The 17344-nt window shown below is 39.6% G+C and overlaps 1 protein-coding gene across 9 annotated transcripts in view; it reads left to right on the plus strand.

Moving 5' to 3' along the window:
• Positions 1 to 17344, plus strand: part of ELAVL4 (ELAV like RNA binding protein 4) — a 111883-nt gene that overhangs the window by 26870 nt on the left and 67669 nt on the right. Inside the window, exon 1 of one of the 9 annotated variants that reach the window (XM_019479306.2) lies at positions 5355 to 5597. The exons of 2 other annotated variants lie outside the window; for them this stretch is intronic. In XM_019479306.2, coding sequence (XP_019334851.1) covers positions 5550 to 5597 — 48 coding nt within the window. In that variant the 5' untranslated portion in view covers positions 5355 to 5549. Of the gene's footprint in view, positions 1 to 5354; positions 5598 to 5927; positions 6078 to 8498; positions 8728 to 9319; positions 9475 to 17344 lie in introns of those variants that run through there. 6 more of the 9 variants (XM_014598734.3, XM_019479305.2, XM_019479304.2 and 3 more) reach the window with 6 other exon arrangements.

Genomic DNA, 17344 nt, shown 5'->3' on the forward strand with positions numbered 1-17344 from the left:
ACCACAGTAGTTGAACCCATTGCAATCATAGATGCATTCATTTTTGCACCCCTCTTTTTACAGATGGAGAGCGGAGGCAGGGAGTAGATTAAATTACTTGACTTACCCAAAATCACTTAGTTCTGTGGCAGTGCTGGGACATGAACCCAGAATCCCAGTTCAGGGCCCTATCTATTACAGTCTCTTTCTTGCTTGGGTCATCACTTTCAAAAGTCCTAGTTAGACCCCAAAAAGCGGTGCAGTCTGTTTTGCAGAAATACCAACCACTTACAGCCGGTGCTGAAGAGAAGTTGCTGAACGTAATCAGCAATTTATGCAGGCAAATAAGTTTCGGTATCTAAATTTCCTTTTGTTTTTCCTGTGCTTTATGCATCTAGATTTCTCCCAGGACACCTGTTTTTTTTTTCCTTCAAAATATTATTAAATGCTTTTTCAAAATGTTATTAAAAGTTGTTAAAAGTTACCGTAGCATTCTGAGCAGTCTGGGTCCCATCTATGAAAATTAAAGTGACTTTTTTTTTTTTTTTTTTAAAGGAACTCATAATTGTTCTCTTAGGACACATCTACACATCGTCCTGCTTTAGTACTTCCTTTGGGAAGTATGGGCAGTTCCTGTGCCATGCTCATGGCGCATGGTTAGATTTCACCACTACATCGCCATCGCAGCAAGCAGTACCAGGGGCGTAGCTGGTGACATAGCTGGCAATCACGTGTAGACCTGCACGATCGCTACGTCACCCTAGGACGACATGCAGACGTGCCCATAAGGTCGGAGTCACAGGAACATAGAGAGGTTTCTGTTAAGGTTTCAACTCTGGTACTTTATTAGAAATTAAATTAAATGCATCTGCGCATCTAGACGAAGCAATCACCCATCTCGGCTGTCCTTTATGCCAGGTGAAGTAAGAGTTGTGACAAAAGTCCTGTGTTGGGTTTTCACTGCTGTCAAGTCCATCTTTGTCTTCACTGTCAGGTCAGTACAGGGATCAAGCTGGATCTGCTGGTGCCCTCAGAAATCCAGCGTGGCTTGTTGCTGTGGGTAGCTTGTTGGGGAAACCAGTGTAGTTCCAGGTCTTGCTGAGCAGACTCTCAAGAAAGCACTAAAAGCATACGGCTGCTGAAGATTGGCTGATAGCAGTGCTATCCCAAATAGTCTGCAGTCAGGATGCCAAAGACCGTACTGACTTTAATAGGCCCTGGAAGGACAAAGCTGTGCTGAATCGTGAGCTGCAAGCCACTCTGCACTCATAGCAGGGAGGCTGTAGCATCTCTTAGCTTACCCGCAGGTTGAGGGATTTGGCTCTTGGAGGTTTTGCTGTGGCTTGCATCCAGGCAGCAAAGAAAGGAGCTGTCCAGAGGATACTTTGCTGTTAATGCATGGTACTGAAAATGTGCTTTCGATACCTTTCCCTGGGATCACGTCCACAGCCCGCTCTAGGTGCACCCATAGTCTCCTCCGAGAATCTCCTGGGCTCCAGGCTCTCGCTGGCACTCCCACATAAGTACCCGCCGTGGGACTTGCCTGCACACAAACCATTGAAAACTCAGTCTGTGGCACTTGAAGTCATTGTGAGGCCTCCAAATTGCATGCATCTTTTAAGCAGGCTCTGTGACACGACACTCTGCATATGTCCCAAGAAGCTGAATTTTGGTTTCTTTAGGAGCCATAACTGGATTTCCTGGGTTTTAAGCATCTACATTTTAAACTCAGGATTACATTTAGGTAGGTTGATTTTTGTCACTGGGCTGTTTTGCTTTGTTTTCTGGGTTTTTTTGGTTCATTCTGAATCTTTGTCTGCTGGCAACATTTATTTTTCCTTTATGGGTACAGATCAGCAAAGTGACAGGATTTCCAGGGACAGTCACGGGATTGCATGCCCCTAGCACCGAGAGAAATCACAACTCACCTCCGTCACTAGCACAGCGGGGTCCACACGACCAGGGGCACAATGAGAAGCTGGGCTCTTGTGCATGCAAATTAAACAACCACGCAAAGCCCCAACCCACTTCATATCCTTATTTCCCATCTTCGGTTGGGTTTTTTTTGAGCTGAAATCAAGATTCAAATTCTCTTGAATCATTCTAGAAACCTTGACGTGTTTTTGGGTTTTGGGGGTGGGTTTGGTTTTATAACTTCATCAATGACGGAGCATCCTTGAAAGTCTCAATCTCCTGTTAGCTTTAGAGAACAACTTTCCTGAAAATCACATTGGCATTACCCCAGGCACAGCTTTTGATTGTCCTTCCTGTTTGATTTCAGAAGGTGACCAGTTACTTATTTAAACCAGCCGTTGGTTGAATAAACTATAGCATCTTATTACAGTGCCGGAGTGTGAAGCAAGTTGTTTAGATAAGGGAGTGTTAAAATGCTGCTGTTGGGTATATTTACCTTTAAAAAAAACAAACTCTATTGATTATTTTATCAGGATTATCTGATGTTGTGTTCTTCATTTTCTCTCTGAATTCACACTTGCAAGTTTTTATTTCTTACTGGATGGATGGCTATTCCAGGTTCTGTCGTATATACGAATGTCCCCAAAATGTTACCGGGGGCTTCCAGGTTGTACATCTAGTGTGATACAGTTCAACGTCTCTATTTTACACATTCACGTTTTTCAAACTTTCTCCGAACTTTCAGCTGACTTGTAAATAATCAGGTTCTCTTGTCTCTATTTGCATGCACATATTTACATCGTTTAATTTTTCATCCCCTTCATGTTAAGTTTGCCTGTGTTATGTTGGGTTAGGGTTTTTTTTCAGTTGAATTCTCATAATACGTTTTCTGGGAAGGCAGCTGAAGCGAATGCTGACCCCTGTTAAAAAAATGTTTAGAGGTTCCCAGATGGAGAGCGCTGTCCCTAGTCCTGGGTATTACAGTTGGCAGGGGCATGTGACATCTTTCCTTAGATGCTATATTGCATAGATGCTGTATTCTTGAATTGCCGCACAAGGCAAATCTTAGTGTTTGCATTGTGTGAACCCTTTCTCTTCTCCATTGTTTGGTGTTCATTGGCGCTGTACTTCAAGCCCACCTATATGTCTCTCTCCTCCACCTCCTTACTTTGTTCCAACAAACAGCAAAATACTGTTTGGTCCTAAAATGTATCTTAATTTTATTTAGTGATAAAAGAAACATTTTTTTTTTTTTAATCTGCTTTTCTACTCATTTGCTTGGTCCCCTGTGAAAGAATGGAAAAGGAAAATGAGGTGAAAGAAAATGTCAGGTTGTAGTTTGCAGGCAGCATCATCTAAGTGGCTTGCTATAATCGTATTAGGGTAGAATTAAACTGAATTCTTTATTTTATGCTGTAGTGGAATAGGACTGTTCCTGATTTCCCCCCTCCCCCCCCCCCTTGCTTTGATGATTAGTGTGAAAACTCAAACAGCATAAATGATAGAGCTCTGCAGCAGTGCACTGAGAAACTGGTGTGAAAAAGGTCTGAGTTAGAGTTTTGTGTCCTTGCACATGAAAGCTCTGGTGCTTTCCTAATAGACTGAAAATGAGACTACTGCTGCTTTATAAGAGGTCTGTTCCAACCACATTGCTCTGCAGCTTGGCAGATGGTGGCACGTCAATGGTTTCATATTGATTGGTTGAATTTGCCTCAGGGTAACAGGAGTATGGGTCCTTAAAAATGTGCTTCATGGGTTTGTTTTTTTTCTTTTTCCCTGTTTTTTTTTTTTTAATTTAAATATTTCTCTTTAAATCAGAGGAATGGTGATAATCAAAAACCTGAGGTTACCTGGAAGTAAAATACCCTGAAAATAGATTCTTACCAAGACCAGCAAGCTAAGAATATTTTATTTACTAAATGATTACGTTTTAATGTTAGAGAAAGTGACACTTTTAATTAGTGCTCAAGACATATGGTGAGTGAGAAAATAAGCTTATTTCATACAACCAGAAATTGCTGCAAATAACCTTTCTCCCATATAAGGAGGAGTGGCTTGAAACTTAATATATTCAAGGAGGTTATGTTGTAAATCAGCACCTAATATTATAAGTCAGCACTTAACATTACTTAAAGGCCCAAGGTGGGAGGTGAGGAATACTATGGGGCGTAAGCATCGCCTTAACTCTGTTTTTTAAACTCTTCATGCAGATACCTATATATGAAAAATGCCTGATTGTTCAGACATTGCACGTGTTGCAGTTCCAATAAATACACATGGTTATAGTTAGGTTTTTAAAAAGAAATAAAATAATGTGACCATAACCTTATAGTTAGGTGTTTTTAAAGAAATAAAATAACGTGACCTTTACCCCTATGCAGAACCTTTCTGGGTCCTGCTGTCACTGAACTGGTTGCAAACGTCCATAGATTTCAGTAGGATTCACTCTCGCCCACGATAAGTTTTTTTGTGTTTTTGTCTGTCTTTCGTTCTCCCGCACACTACTGCTTTGTGGTTTAAACGTTAAAATGGTAGTTGCAAGCTCATCAGAGCAGGAGAAAGTCTTTATTATGTGTCTGTACAGCGCCTGGCGCAGCGGAGCGTGGGTCTGTTTTGGGCTTTTGGATACTGCTAGCGTGAATGCAGTCACTTTGTGTGGTAGTAGGCATATTCTTCACTGCAGTGATCTAAAGTAAAACAGAAGACATTTCTACATAATGTACAGAGTGATAGAAAGGTTGGACAAGCAATTTCCAACGAGTTTTCCTTAGTTGCGTTATTCCAGAAAACTGAGACTGTTATAAACCATCAAAGCCCAAGCCTAGACCAAAAATATCAAAAATCAACACGAGCACGAGGCATCACTTTGGTGATCATAACACTATTTCGGTAACTAATCTTGCATTTCACCCGGGGAAGTTGCACTTTGTTTGCTAGCAGACCCCTTCCTCCGTATTAATAATCTCTACTGAATATTATGCTTGTGTTTTCTTGAACCAGTTTATCATCCTATATGCGATATAGCCTATACCCCCTTTTCTTTGGACCGGTAGACCATTTGCACCAATATTGTTCCTTTAATTCTGTTTCAGCCTCTGCACTGATTAAGTTCATTTTTGCTCATTGATAGGCTTATGTGTAATTTTTTAGATCCATGATTAAGATTAAAAAAAAAAAAATAATTCTCTGCTGCGAGTTGTGGGGTTTGTCGGGGTTTTGTTGGCTTTCTCAGGGGAGGAGGCGGGGACTGAAAACAATGCAAAAATTCATTTTTACTTGCAAAACCGTGGGCTCTTTCTGTTCTGGATCACAACCGAAAGCGATTCCAAGAAAAATCTTTTAAGATGGTTACTTGAGTCGTGCACACTGCCCACCTGGTGGCTGTGGAGTGAACTGTTACTTTAAAGAATAGTTTAAACAACAGCCATGTTTGGGGCAGGCTAATCTTGCAAAGAGAGCAGTACATATAACGGGAGTCTACTGTGTGTGTGATAAGGGGGAAATTCAGCTCACTGCCTAGATGTTTTAATGTGCGAACTCTAGGGAAATAACATATTGACTATTCTGTTGTGCGCAGGAAAATTGAAGAACCCTTTGCAGACAGAGGGCTTGCAAAGGATTCTTTCTGTTGCTCTTAAACCCAAATCTGTGGCAAGATGTTTGAAATCAGCAGGACGCTTAATGCTGCTTTGTTAAATAATGAGGTAATATTTTGTGACTTTTTTTTTTTTTTTTTCTGGGCAGCATCTGTTTTTTGGGGGGGTTTTTTCTCCTTTTTTCATATGTTTGGGAAGGATTCCGTGTAATCTTAGGAAAGTCAGAGATGATGAAAAAAATCATTCTTCAATTTTTTTTTTTTTTGCTTTTTTTTCTTTTTCTTTTCCCTTTCGATGCTTTTGGAGAATTGGGTTGTCTTTTTATTTGTGGTTTCAATCGGCTGCTGTTGCCTAGGACATGATGCCACGTAAGGCTTCTAAACTGCACAGAGTAGGTAGTTATTAACGCTGAATTGGCTTCTGGTATAGTCCATCTGGGCTCTGTACGAGAGAGCTTGCTAGCGGCTACTGATGCTAAGATACCCGCAACCTTTGGGATGTATGCATGGTGGAGAGGGGCTGAGTGATATGAGATCACTTCTTTTAAGGGAAACTGTCATTAATGAGTCAAGAAACTGCTCATTTATGGTAAGGAGAGAGAGGGGGACAAACAATCCTGTGATTTCATTTTGATATTGGATTAGCTGTTTGAGACAAGTTTCTTTTTGTGGGGATGGAGGCTTGCATTAAAATATCGCTTTGCTCAGAGGCTGCCTGGCTGATTCTGGAGAGCCGAGATTGAGAATTTGATGCTTTACAAATGTGTCACAACTGTGATGCGGTGGTCAGCCACTTGCACCGAAAGATGAATGGTACTATTGGAAACCCGATAATAAGGTTGACTTTTTCAACAATAGGATTCTGCCTTTGTCTTTAGAGAGAGGCCTCTGAGGACATTTGTGCATTTGGTTTTAGGATTCCTCTGAAAGATTTAGCATGTGTCCTTTTTTTTTTTCCCCCCCCCCTCTTTCGGAAAAGTGATCAATATACAAAGTACATGGATTTTTAAATTGGCAAAACAGCGAATTGTTCAGGACTACAATGTGCGATTATCGTTTTAAAAAAATGGCTGAATCTTTTGACATGCATGACATTAATTTATAGCTAACAAAGTGCGTTGAAGTTGAAAAGAAAAAAAAAAAAGATTTCTTTAACCCTTGTTCATTTTCACTAACCCTTGAAGAAACCTTAAGTAAAAATTTGCATTACAAATTAAAGTTTAATATTCAATGGGGTGTTTTATTTTTCCACTAGACTATATGGTAATATAGTAGCTATGCAGCATTTTGATGCTGGTGAATTCACCCTGGTAGTTCAGTTGGTGTTTGAGTTGCATAGGGCGAGTTAGGGAGCCCATCCTACAAACCATTTTAATCTTTGCTAGCTTTTACAAAGCAACACATATTTTAAAAACTATTGGGTGGTGAGAGAAATCCTCTGCAGCCATTTGAATTGTTCATAATAGATTTAGATTGAATTCAGTGTTTTACTCCACGAGTAGAAGGGTTTGATTTCTTTTAAATGAGTTTTTTTTTTTCTGCTTGTTTGAGTTATTTATATCTACATTTTAAAGCTTAATATATTTCCTTCAGTCACTGGTATAAGCTGTGTATTTTTTCTGTGCATGCGTCTGTGCTTTAAAGAAATTTTGCAACGTGTACAGTGTCATTTGCAAGATTAACAAACCTGAGTTAATATTTGCATTTAAAAAGGCCTTTCCTAAAATCAGTGAGTAGATATTTGGGAACGTTTATAATATTTGAAAACCAGGTTTTGTTTCTGCAGAGAAGACCTAGGTGAGCATATGCCATGGCCCATGCTAGTGTTCTCCGCAGGTTTTCGGTTTTTTTTTTCTGTTGCACACTAGAAATGCTTACATTACACTCGAGCTTTTTAAAATATTTTCTTTTACCCGAGACCTCGGTGATAAAACAAAACGGTTAAATTCCCAGGGTTGCAAAGAATAAAAGTTGGTAGCTTTAGACTAGGTAAATTTTAATTTGAGGTTAGCTGCAAATACAGCACACCATGCCTTATTATATTGGATCCTAGGTATTAAAAAAAAAAGTCCTTAAGTGGTTTTCTCGAGGAAGAAGAGAAAAATAAATATTTCCTAATTAATGACATTTCCCCCCTCCCCAAAAAAAAAAAAAAATCCCCTCCGAGTTGCCTATTAGTGAACTGTTCTTGTTTATCATTGGAGTTGTGTTGCTTTCTCAGAACAAGAAAAGGATGCGTGTTTCCTGTAGAGTTATAAACACCAAACGTTTATAATTCTCTTTTTCATAAATCTAAAGAGTAATGAAGTGAGGTAGCTGGAAAAGGATAAAATACCTTTATTGTGCTTTAAATGCTCTGATAAATAATGCCCGGTATGTTTTAGCGACACCGTTAAGTGACAGCAACGTCAAACCTACTTTTTAAAATGTATGCATTTAAAAAATCTTCCTGCTAAAAGAAAAAAAAATTTTTTTGATTATTAAAATCAATAGTACCTGAGAATAAATGCAGTTAAAATGCACATTAAAGTGCTTTTGTCATATCTTTAAGCCTAGAGGCAGATCATTAAATATGCATTTCTCCGGAAAGGAACTGTCGAGAAAGATAAGGTGGTTAAAATACTCTAGACCTCAAAGCCACACATGCAAGAGGTAAGAAGATGTAGTCATTGAAGCATGGCTGAGGTATGACACCTCCACGGCGGAGGTTTATAAACCGGAGATGTGGCCTGCAAGTGCTACTGTACTTGTGGGCTGGGGAAGAGGTAAAAATACATGTATGTATGTTGTTTCTTCAACTGGGCCTTAATTACTAGACACAAGCAGCAGTTCAGAAATCTGGTCTCTGTTGTTGTAGAGGTCACCAAATCATTAACATTGTCAATCTGGCACTAGCTAATTTCAATAGCACCTGATGTTGCAACGCCTCCTTTAGTTTCCCCAGCCAATCAGATTCTGGCTTCAGCTGACAGATGGTCCCATAAATGGATGTAAAAAGGAGAAGCTGCAAGCCAATTTCAGCAAGGCTGTGTTCAGTTGTTCTTATCTACATCCTCGAATCGGGGGGCTTCAGCACAGTGCGCTTTTTCTTTCTTTTTTTTTATTCTTTTGCCGCACAAACGTCCGCACTGTGCTTTGTGGATCTTTTTAAAAAATAAATAAATCCCTGAAACCTTAGCAAATCTTTAGAAGAGTTGAAGCCTTTCAAGACCCAATATTTGCCATTAAGAATGGTTATGGTAGGTATTAGTAGATTTCAAATATGATTATAGCAGTTTTATATATATATATATATATAGAGATGTAGATATATAGTTTTCCCCCAATCTGCCTCATTATCTGTTTTCACATGAGTTTAGCTTGCTGCGACTGGTTTGTTTCTACATTTTTCTTCTCTCTTTCTGTTTGTCTGTCTCTCTCATCTCTATTGCCTGCATATCCTTTAATAAAGGACGTACTTTGTCATTGTAAGGTAATTGCGATTTCTCTCCGAATAAAGAAAAGGCTCATTTCTAATGCACGGCTGTGTGTGGCTAACTGTGAAATGCTAAAGGAAAAAAGAGGCTTCGGTGGGGTGTGTGTGTGTGCGTGTGCAAGGGGGGGGGTGTACAGTTAATTTCCACCTTGGCATGTTGGAAATACAAATGCAGAGCAGAGTCCTTGGAAAAAAGCCTCAAGACTGGTAATTTTGTTTTGGTGGACTGCGCAATAGGTATGGTAATTTTTAAGAGAGTGATTTATATGAGCTTCAGTAAATGCTGCATATTGTATTTCAAAGAGTTTCCTGTCATGACCTCATAAAAAGAGGAGGAGGCTTGTATGTGTTGCAGCGCCTAGTATATGTCGATTTTTGTTGCATCGTTGGGCAGCCGTACTGTAAGAAGGAATGTCAGCTTTTACATAACGCTCTTTTTGCTTTTGACACCGTGAGGGGCTGTAGGGGTCCATCTTTGTAATCACAGATGGAGTGGAATGGCTTGAAAATGGTAAGTGAACGCTGAGAGCTGGTTGCAGATTTCGTACCGTTTGCGTGCCTTGTGCATTTCTTTTGTGTAGCATCGCAGCTCGGGAGTCGGGAATAAAATCCCAGATCTTTGTTTATTTTTAGGAGGATGCGTGTGTGTGTGTGTGTGTGTGCATGCATTTAATATACCTTAGTGTGATGGCACTTCACACTGTTTCCATTGAACATTGCATTTCAGTCTAGCAAGGATGGTCTCTGCTGACAGTCACAATGTCATTGTACTGTGTGCCCATCGGCTCAGGCAGCAGGCGATGCCTTTTCATTCGCATTTGTGCTCTACGAGGGGTTCATGAAATCATTGCATCTAAAAATCAAGCATTGTTTCCTTTAAGCTAGTGCAAGAGTGAAGCAGAAGGGTGTGCTTTTTTTTTTTTTTTTTTTTTTTTTTTAAATGCTGATGGAAATCAAAGCCATTTCTGTGAAAATAGTATTTCTATTTTTAGCGTATTCTTCTGGCAATGAAATCAGAAACTACTCGGCTTATTCCTCCTTTATGTTTTCCTTACAGATTGTGCAAAATGGCATGATCAAATCCAACTATTGCCGACTTTGAATTTTACAGAACAGTGCAATCCAGGGGCGGGGGGGCGGGGAGGGAGAAGAAAAATCTTCAAAATTCATATCATCCCTGCTAGTTTTCTTTCAATTGAACGTTTTACAGACTTTCACTGTGGATATTTATTGTAACTGGGAAACAAAGCTACGGTCTTTTCCATTCTTATAGGATTGTCTTTGTCTAGCTGCTTGTTTTGATGGGTGTAAAACAAATAAGATTAGACTGAGCAGCCGAACTGAAAGCGATAGCTGGGAGGAAAAGCCAATGAAAGGTTGCCGGGGAAACGAGCATAGGGGAAGCTGAGTGGGGGAGCAGGTGGCAATCATGTGGGAATACTGCAAACAGTGTAAAAAAAAAAAAAAGAAAGAAAGAAAGAAAAAAAAAGCCAACCCCCCCCCCCCCCAAAAACCAGGGGCTACCTCGATTATCTTTGCTGTTCTTTGTGGTAGTCACAACTTTAATTATTCTTTATAAATAGGTGTTAATTACATTTCTGGCTCAGGCTTACAGTGATTTCTGGAAATCTATTTTTAAGCATCTGTTCTTTCTTCTCTGCAAAAGTGGGTTAGCATTTTTTTTTTTTTTTTTTTTGTATTCCTGCCGTGAAATTGTACGTGCAAAAAAAATGGCAAGGCATCCTGCAAGGCAGTATTAAAAAAAAAAAAAAAAAAAAAAAAATGTAAATTATATTGAATGAAGTTGACAGAGGTATAATAGTGAACTCCCACAGCTGATCACTTCTGCAAATCATTTCTTAGAATTTTCCAGCAAATGTCCCTATGAGAACAGTAGGTAGAGTGAATTTACCCTAAGCAGTGATTTTGTGTTAAGTGATATTGGTATTTTTGCAAAATCAAACGGTTCTATGGCAGAAGCATCAGTTCAGGGGAGTTCATCATATCCTACAGCGTTTGCGCCCAGCAGAATTTATTAAAATAATGAAACTGTCCTCCCTCGTCCTCCCCAGCCCCACCTCAAGCCACACCGTATTATCTACCTGCTCAACAATATCCACTTTCAGTCTCGAGCCGGGTACATCGCTTTTACTTTTTTAAAGGATCGTGCATCTTTTGCTAATTGCTCTGGGATGGTGTGATATGGGTGGGGGGGGCACAATAATGTGGCAGAGCAGAAGTGCATCTTTAAAAAAGGGGATGGGTGCCAGGAGTGTTTAGAAGCGTAGTAGCCTGGTAAGTCGTAGCTGGGAGAGGAAAAGGTATATAAAAAATGTGCTTGCCCAGAAAACGTTCATCCATCACACATCAGGAGGCACAGGAGAAACGTTTTGAGGCTAGAGGACATGCCTCGCTTCCTGTCTTAAGAATTTCCCGATTTTTGGTCGATTCGTTTTCGGGCGTGTGCGCTTTGCTTCCAGCGTTCAATTCCGATGGGAATGTTGGGTGTTAAGTTTAAAGGGAATATGCAAGAAATGAAATCGCCCTTCTAATTTGCTCTCTTTTAAGTCAGGCTTGTGCTGCGGTCTTTTCTTTAAGGAAGTAATTGAATGGCCCTCTGAAAACTGCAACGCTTTTTCTCTGTAGGGGAAGACAGATTTGGAGGTTTTTGTTGTCTGTGTGCGTGTACAAGCTGAAATGTCATGCATGTGTGTGCACACACAGAGGCACCACATAGGCATGAACAGATGTAATATGGGAGAGAGGAAAATAATATTCATTCTGTCCTCGGATCAGTGATGTTATATTCTAAAACTATGAACTTGGGTTGCGAGAATAAATTAGGATGGCTTTGATCAGGCACAGCTGCATTGTTTGAGGGTTGCAAGCAGCCAGTGCAGCTCTATTTTCATTTTCTGTCCAGCTTAGGATTTTGACAAGCGTTTAAAAATAAGGAAATCCTGATTTTTCTCTTTATTTTTTACAAAACACGTTTCTCCCCCTGATCTCCCGCTTTTCTTTGTTTTAAGATTATATTAATGAGCACAGCCTGCGTGTATGTAGCCACATTCTCTCCTTGCACGTTGGAGAGCACATAGTGTAGGCAAATAGCGGGTAAATAAGTGAAATGTCATCTGAGATTGCCACGGATATTTATGTATAAACCTGTAAAATGTAAAGCCTTTTCCTGTATAAGGAAAACATGGAGAAAATATAACTGGGTTTTTTTTTTTCCTATGGCAATATATGTGAAATTCTTACCTTGGTGAGGATATACCCCAAAAGGATGGAATTTTGCATGTAAAGTTGTTGGCCCCAGACATCAGTTTAAAATGACATTGCCAGAGACCTTCCTAATCAAGTTCCCATGTTAGATACAGAAATGCTCTTCCATTATTGACTGAATTGGCAGCGTTCTTTGCTTTCCTTTTCTCTCCGTTTTACCTTTCTGGGCTTTCTCAGATGAAGTAAACCCAAGTTGTTGCTGACTTATAGTAAGACAAAGGACAGTTAAAAACGAGCTGCAGGAGGTTTTATTTGGAAATCCCTTTTGAATGGGCATGGAAATACTCTGACCATCTTTATTAGATCCTGCTAAAGGTTTGGGTTCTTATTGGAGGAAATGTAGTTGTTGCATAAATATGATATGTTTTTAGTCTTATTAATTATTTTTTTTTGAAAAGAATGTCTTCTAGATTCTGGGGGATTCTTTTCTCATCCCTCCCCTGCTTAGTATGCTGCTGGGAGTACTCATTAAATGAAGGCTATTTTCTGCATGTGATTGCCATACTACTTACCCATTATCTGGTGGTGGACAGTGGTGTTAGCTTTTGTCTGAAATTGCACATTATTGTCTTGCATTTCCTACCAAGGGGATTTGTTGTGTTCCTTGGTAATTTCCACTTTCAGAAAATTTCAAGCGATACCACAGGCAAGACATGAGCAGTAGGAGAGAATACGAGATATAGGCAGGAAGAAACCCAGAACTTCAAATCCGCTTGTCTGTTCCAACAATCTGTGTCTACCAGACAACTAATTTACATGCCTGGACACATTAAAATATACATTTGTTTGTCTGTGGGACAGCCGACTGGATACACTCCGATGCACTAGCAAATGCTGCAATGCAGTATTTTTTTCAATGTCATTGGGGTTTTTGGGGGAGAAGAGGCGCAAACAGTCTTGCTATGAGCAAGATGATGTTGAAAAGCATGGTACCTCTGTAGGTGAGAGGCCAGATTTCACAAAATTTGCTAATCTGTGTTAGAAAGTCACCCCTCCTCCACTGCTCGCTCGCTCTTTCTCTGTGCGAGATGGATGGAAAGAGGGATGAGCGTGTATTTGTACAAGTCTGTTTGTGCATATATATCTTCCCATCGAATTTGTACATGTGAGAGAAAATGCAGGAATTCATACGAGAACAGAAAGGGCATTCACTAAACGTAAGATATAGCATGGTCTCATTCGTGTAGTGCAAAGGTCAATACTTATTTTGAGCCTAAGACTTCCAAGTAACTTTATGGCTTTATTGGCATACATTTTTTGTCTTGCTAGAGCATTATCTGTAGAGCAGAAAATGATTTCTCTGCAACAAGTACAGTATATCTAATCCTAGTACAATTAGCATTTTCTCTATATAAATGCTTAATCTTTGCATCTGAATGTATTTAGCCATTGGGATGATGCAAAGCAAAGGAGTGGGGAAACTGGAAATTCAAACACTTTTTGCTTGCTTTTCTTCCCTCCCTCTCCTTCTACCCCCCCCCCCCTTATTTTAAATAGTCCATCTTTACTTTCTAAAATCCCAGAATATTTTAGGTGCAGGGGGCTTTTATAGGTCACTAGCTTTACAGCAAAAAAAAGAAAAGGAGGCAAAAGAAGTCTCAGTATGTCACAGGCAGTAATTGTCTAAAATTAGCCATCTAGAAAAGGAAGGAAAGGCTTGAAGGGAAGAGAATGAGGCACAAACATGTGAAACCGCACCGTGCTAGTCTGGGAGATAATGAGTGATAAATTTGAACTGGTGCAGTGCCGTGATGCCCATTAATTTCTCAAAACCTTGACTTTGTAGATTTGTTACTTAGTTTGTTGTTCACACCTTTAATTATACCCGGTTTTGGATGATAGCTCAGGGCACCAGCGATGAGCCCTTTTGTTTGTTGTTTACTTAATTAAGTATTCCGGCAAAGAGTTCACAATAGCTTGGGAACATCGGTACTTTGAAATGGGATTGTAATAAGAACACGCTTTTAATTTTCATAACCACTTGATATTGTCTTCGTATAACATTTACATTATTTGCATACATTCATTAAGAAAGAGCTCTGTGGTACTGCTGTTCGGCTCCTTTTTCTTTTTCTGTAACGACAATCTGTGTTTGCCCTAGCCATTTCCAAGCTTTTATCCATATCGTATCTTTGGGGCCTCATAAAGCAAGGAGGAAGCTGAGAGGCATTCTTACCTATTGTTCTACCCTTGATTGTGTCTTTGCACGAAGACAGTCTCCCCAATGAAGAAGGTAATCTATAAGAGCCAGGAAATGCTGAGAATCAGCAAGGAATCCTTAATTAAATTTCATGAAGAGACAGTGAGAATGTGGGGGGTGGGAAATAGGGTCAGTTAAATGGTCGTGCATGCTTTCTGGAGACGAGCTACACAGGAAAATGCAAGGCTGGCTTTGACAATATTTGGAGTCATGATGTATATAAAATGCTGTAGTACTCCCTTGTTGCTAAGGTGCACACAATTGTGTCAGACATGCTGCTGTGATGGGCAAATGATGTGTCCTTGAACTCTCTGAAAAAAAAATCCCCCCCCCCCCCGTTTCTTTTTTATTTAAAATGGATTTATATTAGCAGAAAACAACCCATAATGAAAAATACCGGCAACATCCAATCTAGGATATGTAGTGCATGTGCTTTGAAAAAAGATGCAAACGAATGTTGAAGTTGTAGTGTAATTTGTAAAGCTGCAAGAAAGTCGCATGCAAAACGTGTCCGTGATTGTGTATGCTGGTAGTGGACAGTGACATTGTTGGTGGCTTTCCAGTAGTAAAAGTGTTTCAGTCCCAATCGTTTAATAGCATCGTGGGTGGACTTGCTAAGTGCTGGGAAGGATAGTCAAACACCATCCTCTGGTTTTAGCTCCCTCATAGGCATTTGATCAAAACGTGGACTCACGTGACCCATCGTGTGACCCTAGAAATTTGCGAATTACGAATTACGTTTTTTAACAAGCATGGGTTGTGCAAGTTGGCCTGTGGTGAGTCGACGCTCACTTACACTAGTCTGCTACTTTTTCAAGCAGTCCGTCTAAGCTCCTTGGTGTTTTTTAGGTTACACCTGAAAAATTACAGAATTGAATTGAACTGCAAAATTCTCATTTAGAAAACATAGTAGCAGTCAGTCAAGCTCAAACGTTAAACTATAGTAGAAAGTGCTGTTTAAAAGCTTCTGGAGCTTGACGATGGATCAAGGAAGTTTGTCTCTTCCCCCTCCTTCCCTTCTCCAAAAGTTGTTATTACAATACTTAAAACTAGCAAAAATGACAATTTCTTCAATTTAAAATTTGAAGTAGATCTGACTCATCTTCTAAAACTATGTTATAGTGTACCCAGCCAGAATGTAGAGCACTGGGAATATGGTCCATAGCATTAATTATCTGTTGTGCAGCGTTGCAGTACAGTTCCCAGAAGTCCACATACTTCTTGTAACACCAGAACAAAAGTGATATTTGTCACTGTCAGAATTATTGTCTTTGTGGTAGCCCTTCCCAAAAGACAGTTTCACTTGCATTGATTTTTCCATTGCATAAAAATAACTCTTCTTCCATTTTGTAGTGTTTTGTTGGTAATATAGGTAGGGAGTTTATGTAAGAGTCACTACCTTTTAGTCATGCTTGTCAACGGGCATTTTTGATCAGGAGGCAACCTGATTTTGCATCATTATAAGGCTCTATGTATGTAGAGTGGCTCTGGTTTGAGACAGTCATGGCAAACCTCACAGGCAAAATAATAATAGGTTGCTATACTCAGTTATATGCTGAAGGTTTGCTTTGTCCCTTAACAATGTCAGAATCAAAACTCCCATGGACTTCAGCAATTCAGGGTCAGATCTTAAAATATTCACAATGGTCACCATTAAAGAGCCTGCTTAGGAACTCGTAGTAAAATAGTAATGCATGATTTCATACTGGGAAATATTTCCAGATTTTGGATACCTAAACTAAGTGTTGGTAAGTGTGAAGATTGAAATTATTACAACCATCCTACTTTTACTATTGATTTTATCCTTGCCCTTCTGCTGCTGATCAATCATTTCCTTGCTGCACTGTGTCCACCATAGACTGCAAGAACCTTTGGCCCAAGACCTCTCTCATTTGTGTAAAGGAGTGGTTGGTTCCCAGTGTTTTTGGACTCGGGGCACTTCTCAGAAAATGCCAGTTCTTAGTTTTCACACCTTTTTCAACTACAGAAAAATAATAGAGTAATTCTCTTGCAAGACTCCAGAAGGGCAAAGTGGTTTTAATACTTTGATTTCCTATTGGAAATCTCCCAAGTGTATCTTGTGATTCATGTTCGCCCACCTAACACTGCTAACATTTCATGGTGCCCCGTGGCACCCTTGAAAGGATCTCAAGGCACCCTGGTTGAGAATCACTGCTGTAATTGGGGGCTGGACTCGAATCTTCTGAGGTCCCTTCCAGCCCTAATGTCTGTGAAATCTGTGAAAAGCACCAGCCATACTCCTGGCATGGTAGAAATAATTGTATGTCTTTGTTACACAAAAGTTGGTGGTAATACGTGTGTACAAATGGCATTTAACAGAATGTGCAAATGCTAGAAAATCTTCCGCATGTGTGTGTGTGCCGCATGTATGTGTGTGTGCTGGGTATGCTGTTGCTTATTGCTGTTAATTTCCTTCCTGTAAGAGCAGCTGTTCCCGAGAATCATGTCTTTGCTTGATACAGAGGGTCTTGGAAAATTCAATATATATCTACTGTAGTAGTTGCAGTAGTTCTTAATATGATTAGGGATGGAAACTAACTCCATAATCTAGCAGAGTAGCATATTCTTTTTTAGTGTAACTGGGCCAGGACAAACTTAACATTTTCTGCAGTATCTTTTACTTGGTGAGAGATTCCTGAGTGCACTTCAGAATTTGACATTGTATTTGATAATTTATAGAGCATGGTTTATATTTAACTGTAGACATGCTAATCCAGGAAAAAGAGGAGAATATTTTTAGAATCTTTTTTTTTTTTTTTTATTGTCTGTACTTGTCATTAGCCTACTATGGAAAGAAATATTCATACATTTAGACATTTAGTGGAAAAAAATGTTGATGTTAAATACCCTCAACATATCAATGCTGTATGCAAAT

Source organism: Alligator mississippiensis, chromosome 5 (genome assembly GCF_030867095.1).
Source record: "Alligator mississippiensis isolate rAllMis1 chromosome 5, rAllMis1, whole genome shotgun sequence".
In the NCBI taxonomy this organism is placed as follows: Eukaryota; Metazoa; Chordata; order Crocodylia; family Alligatoridae; genus Alligator; species Alligator mississippiensis.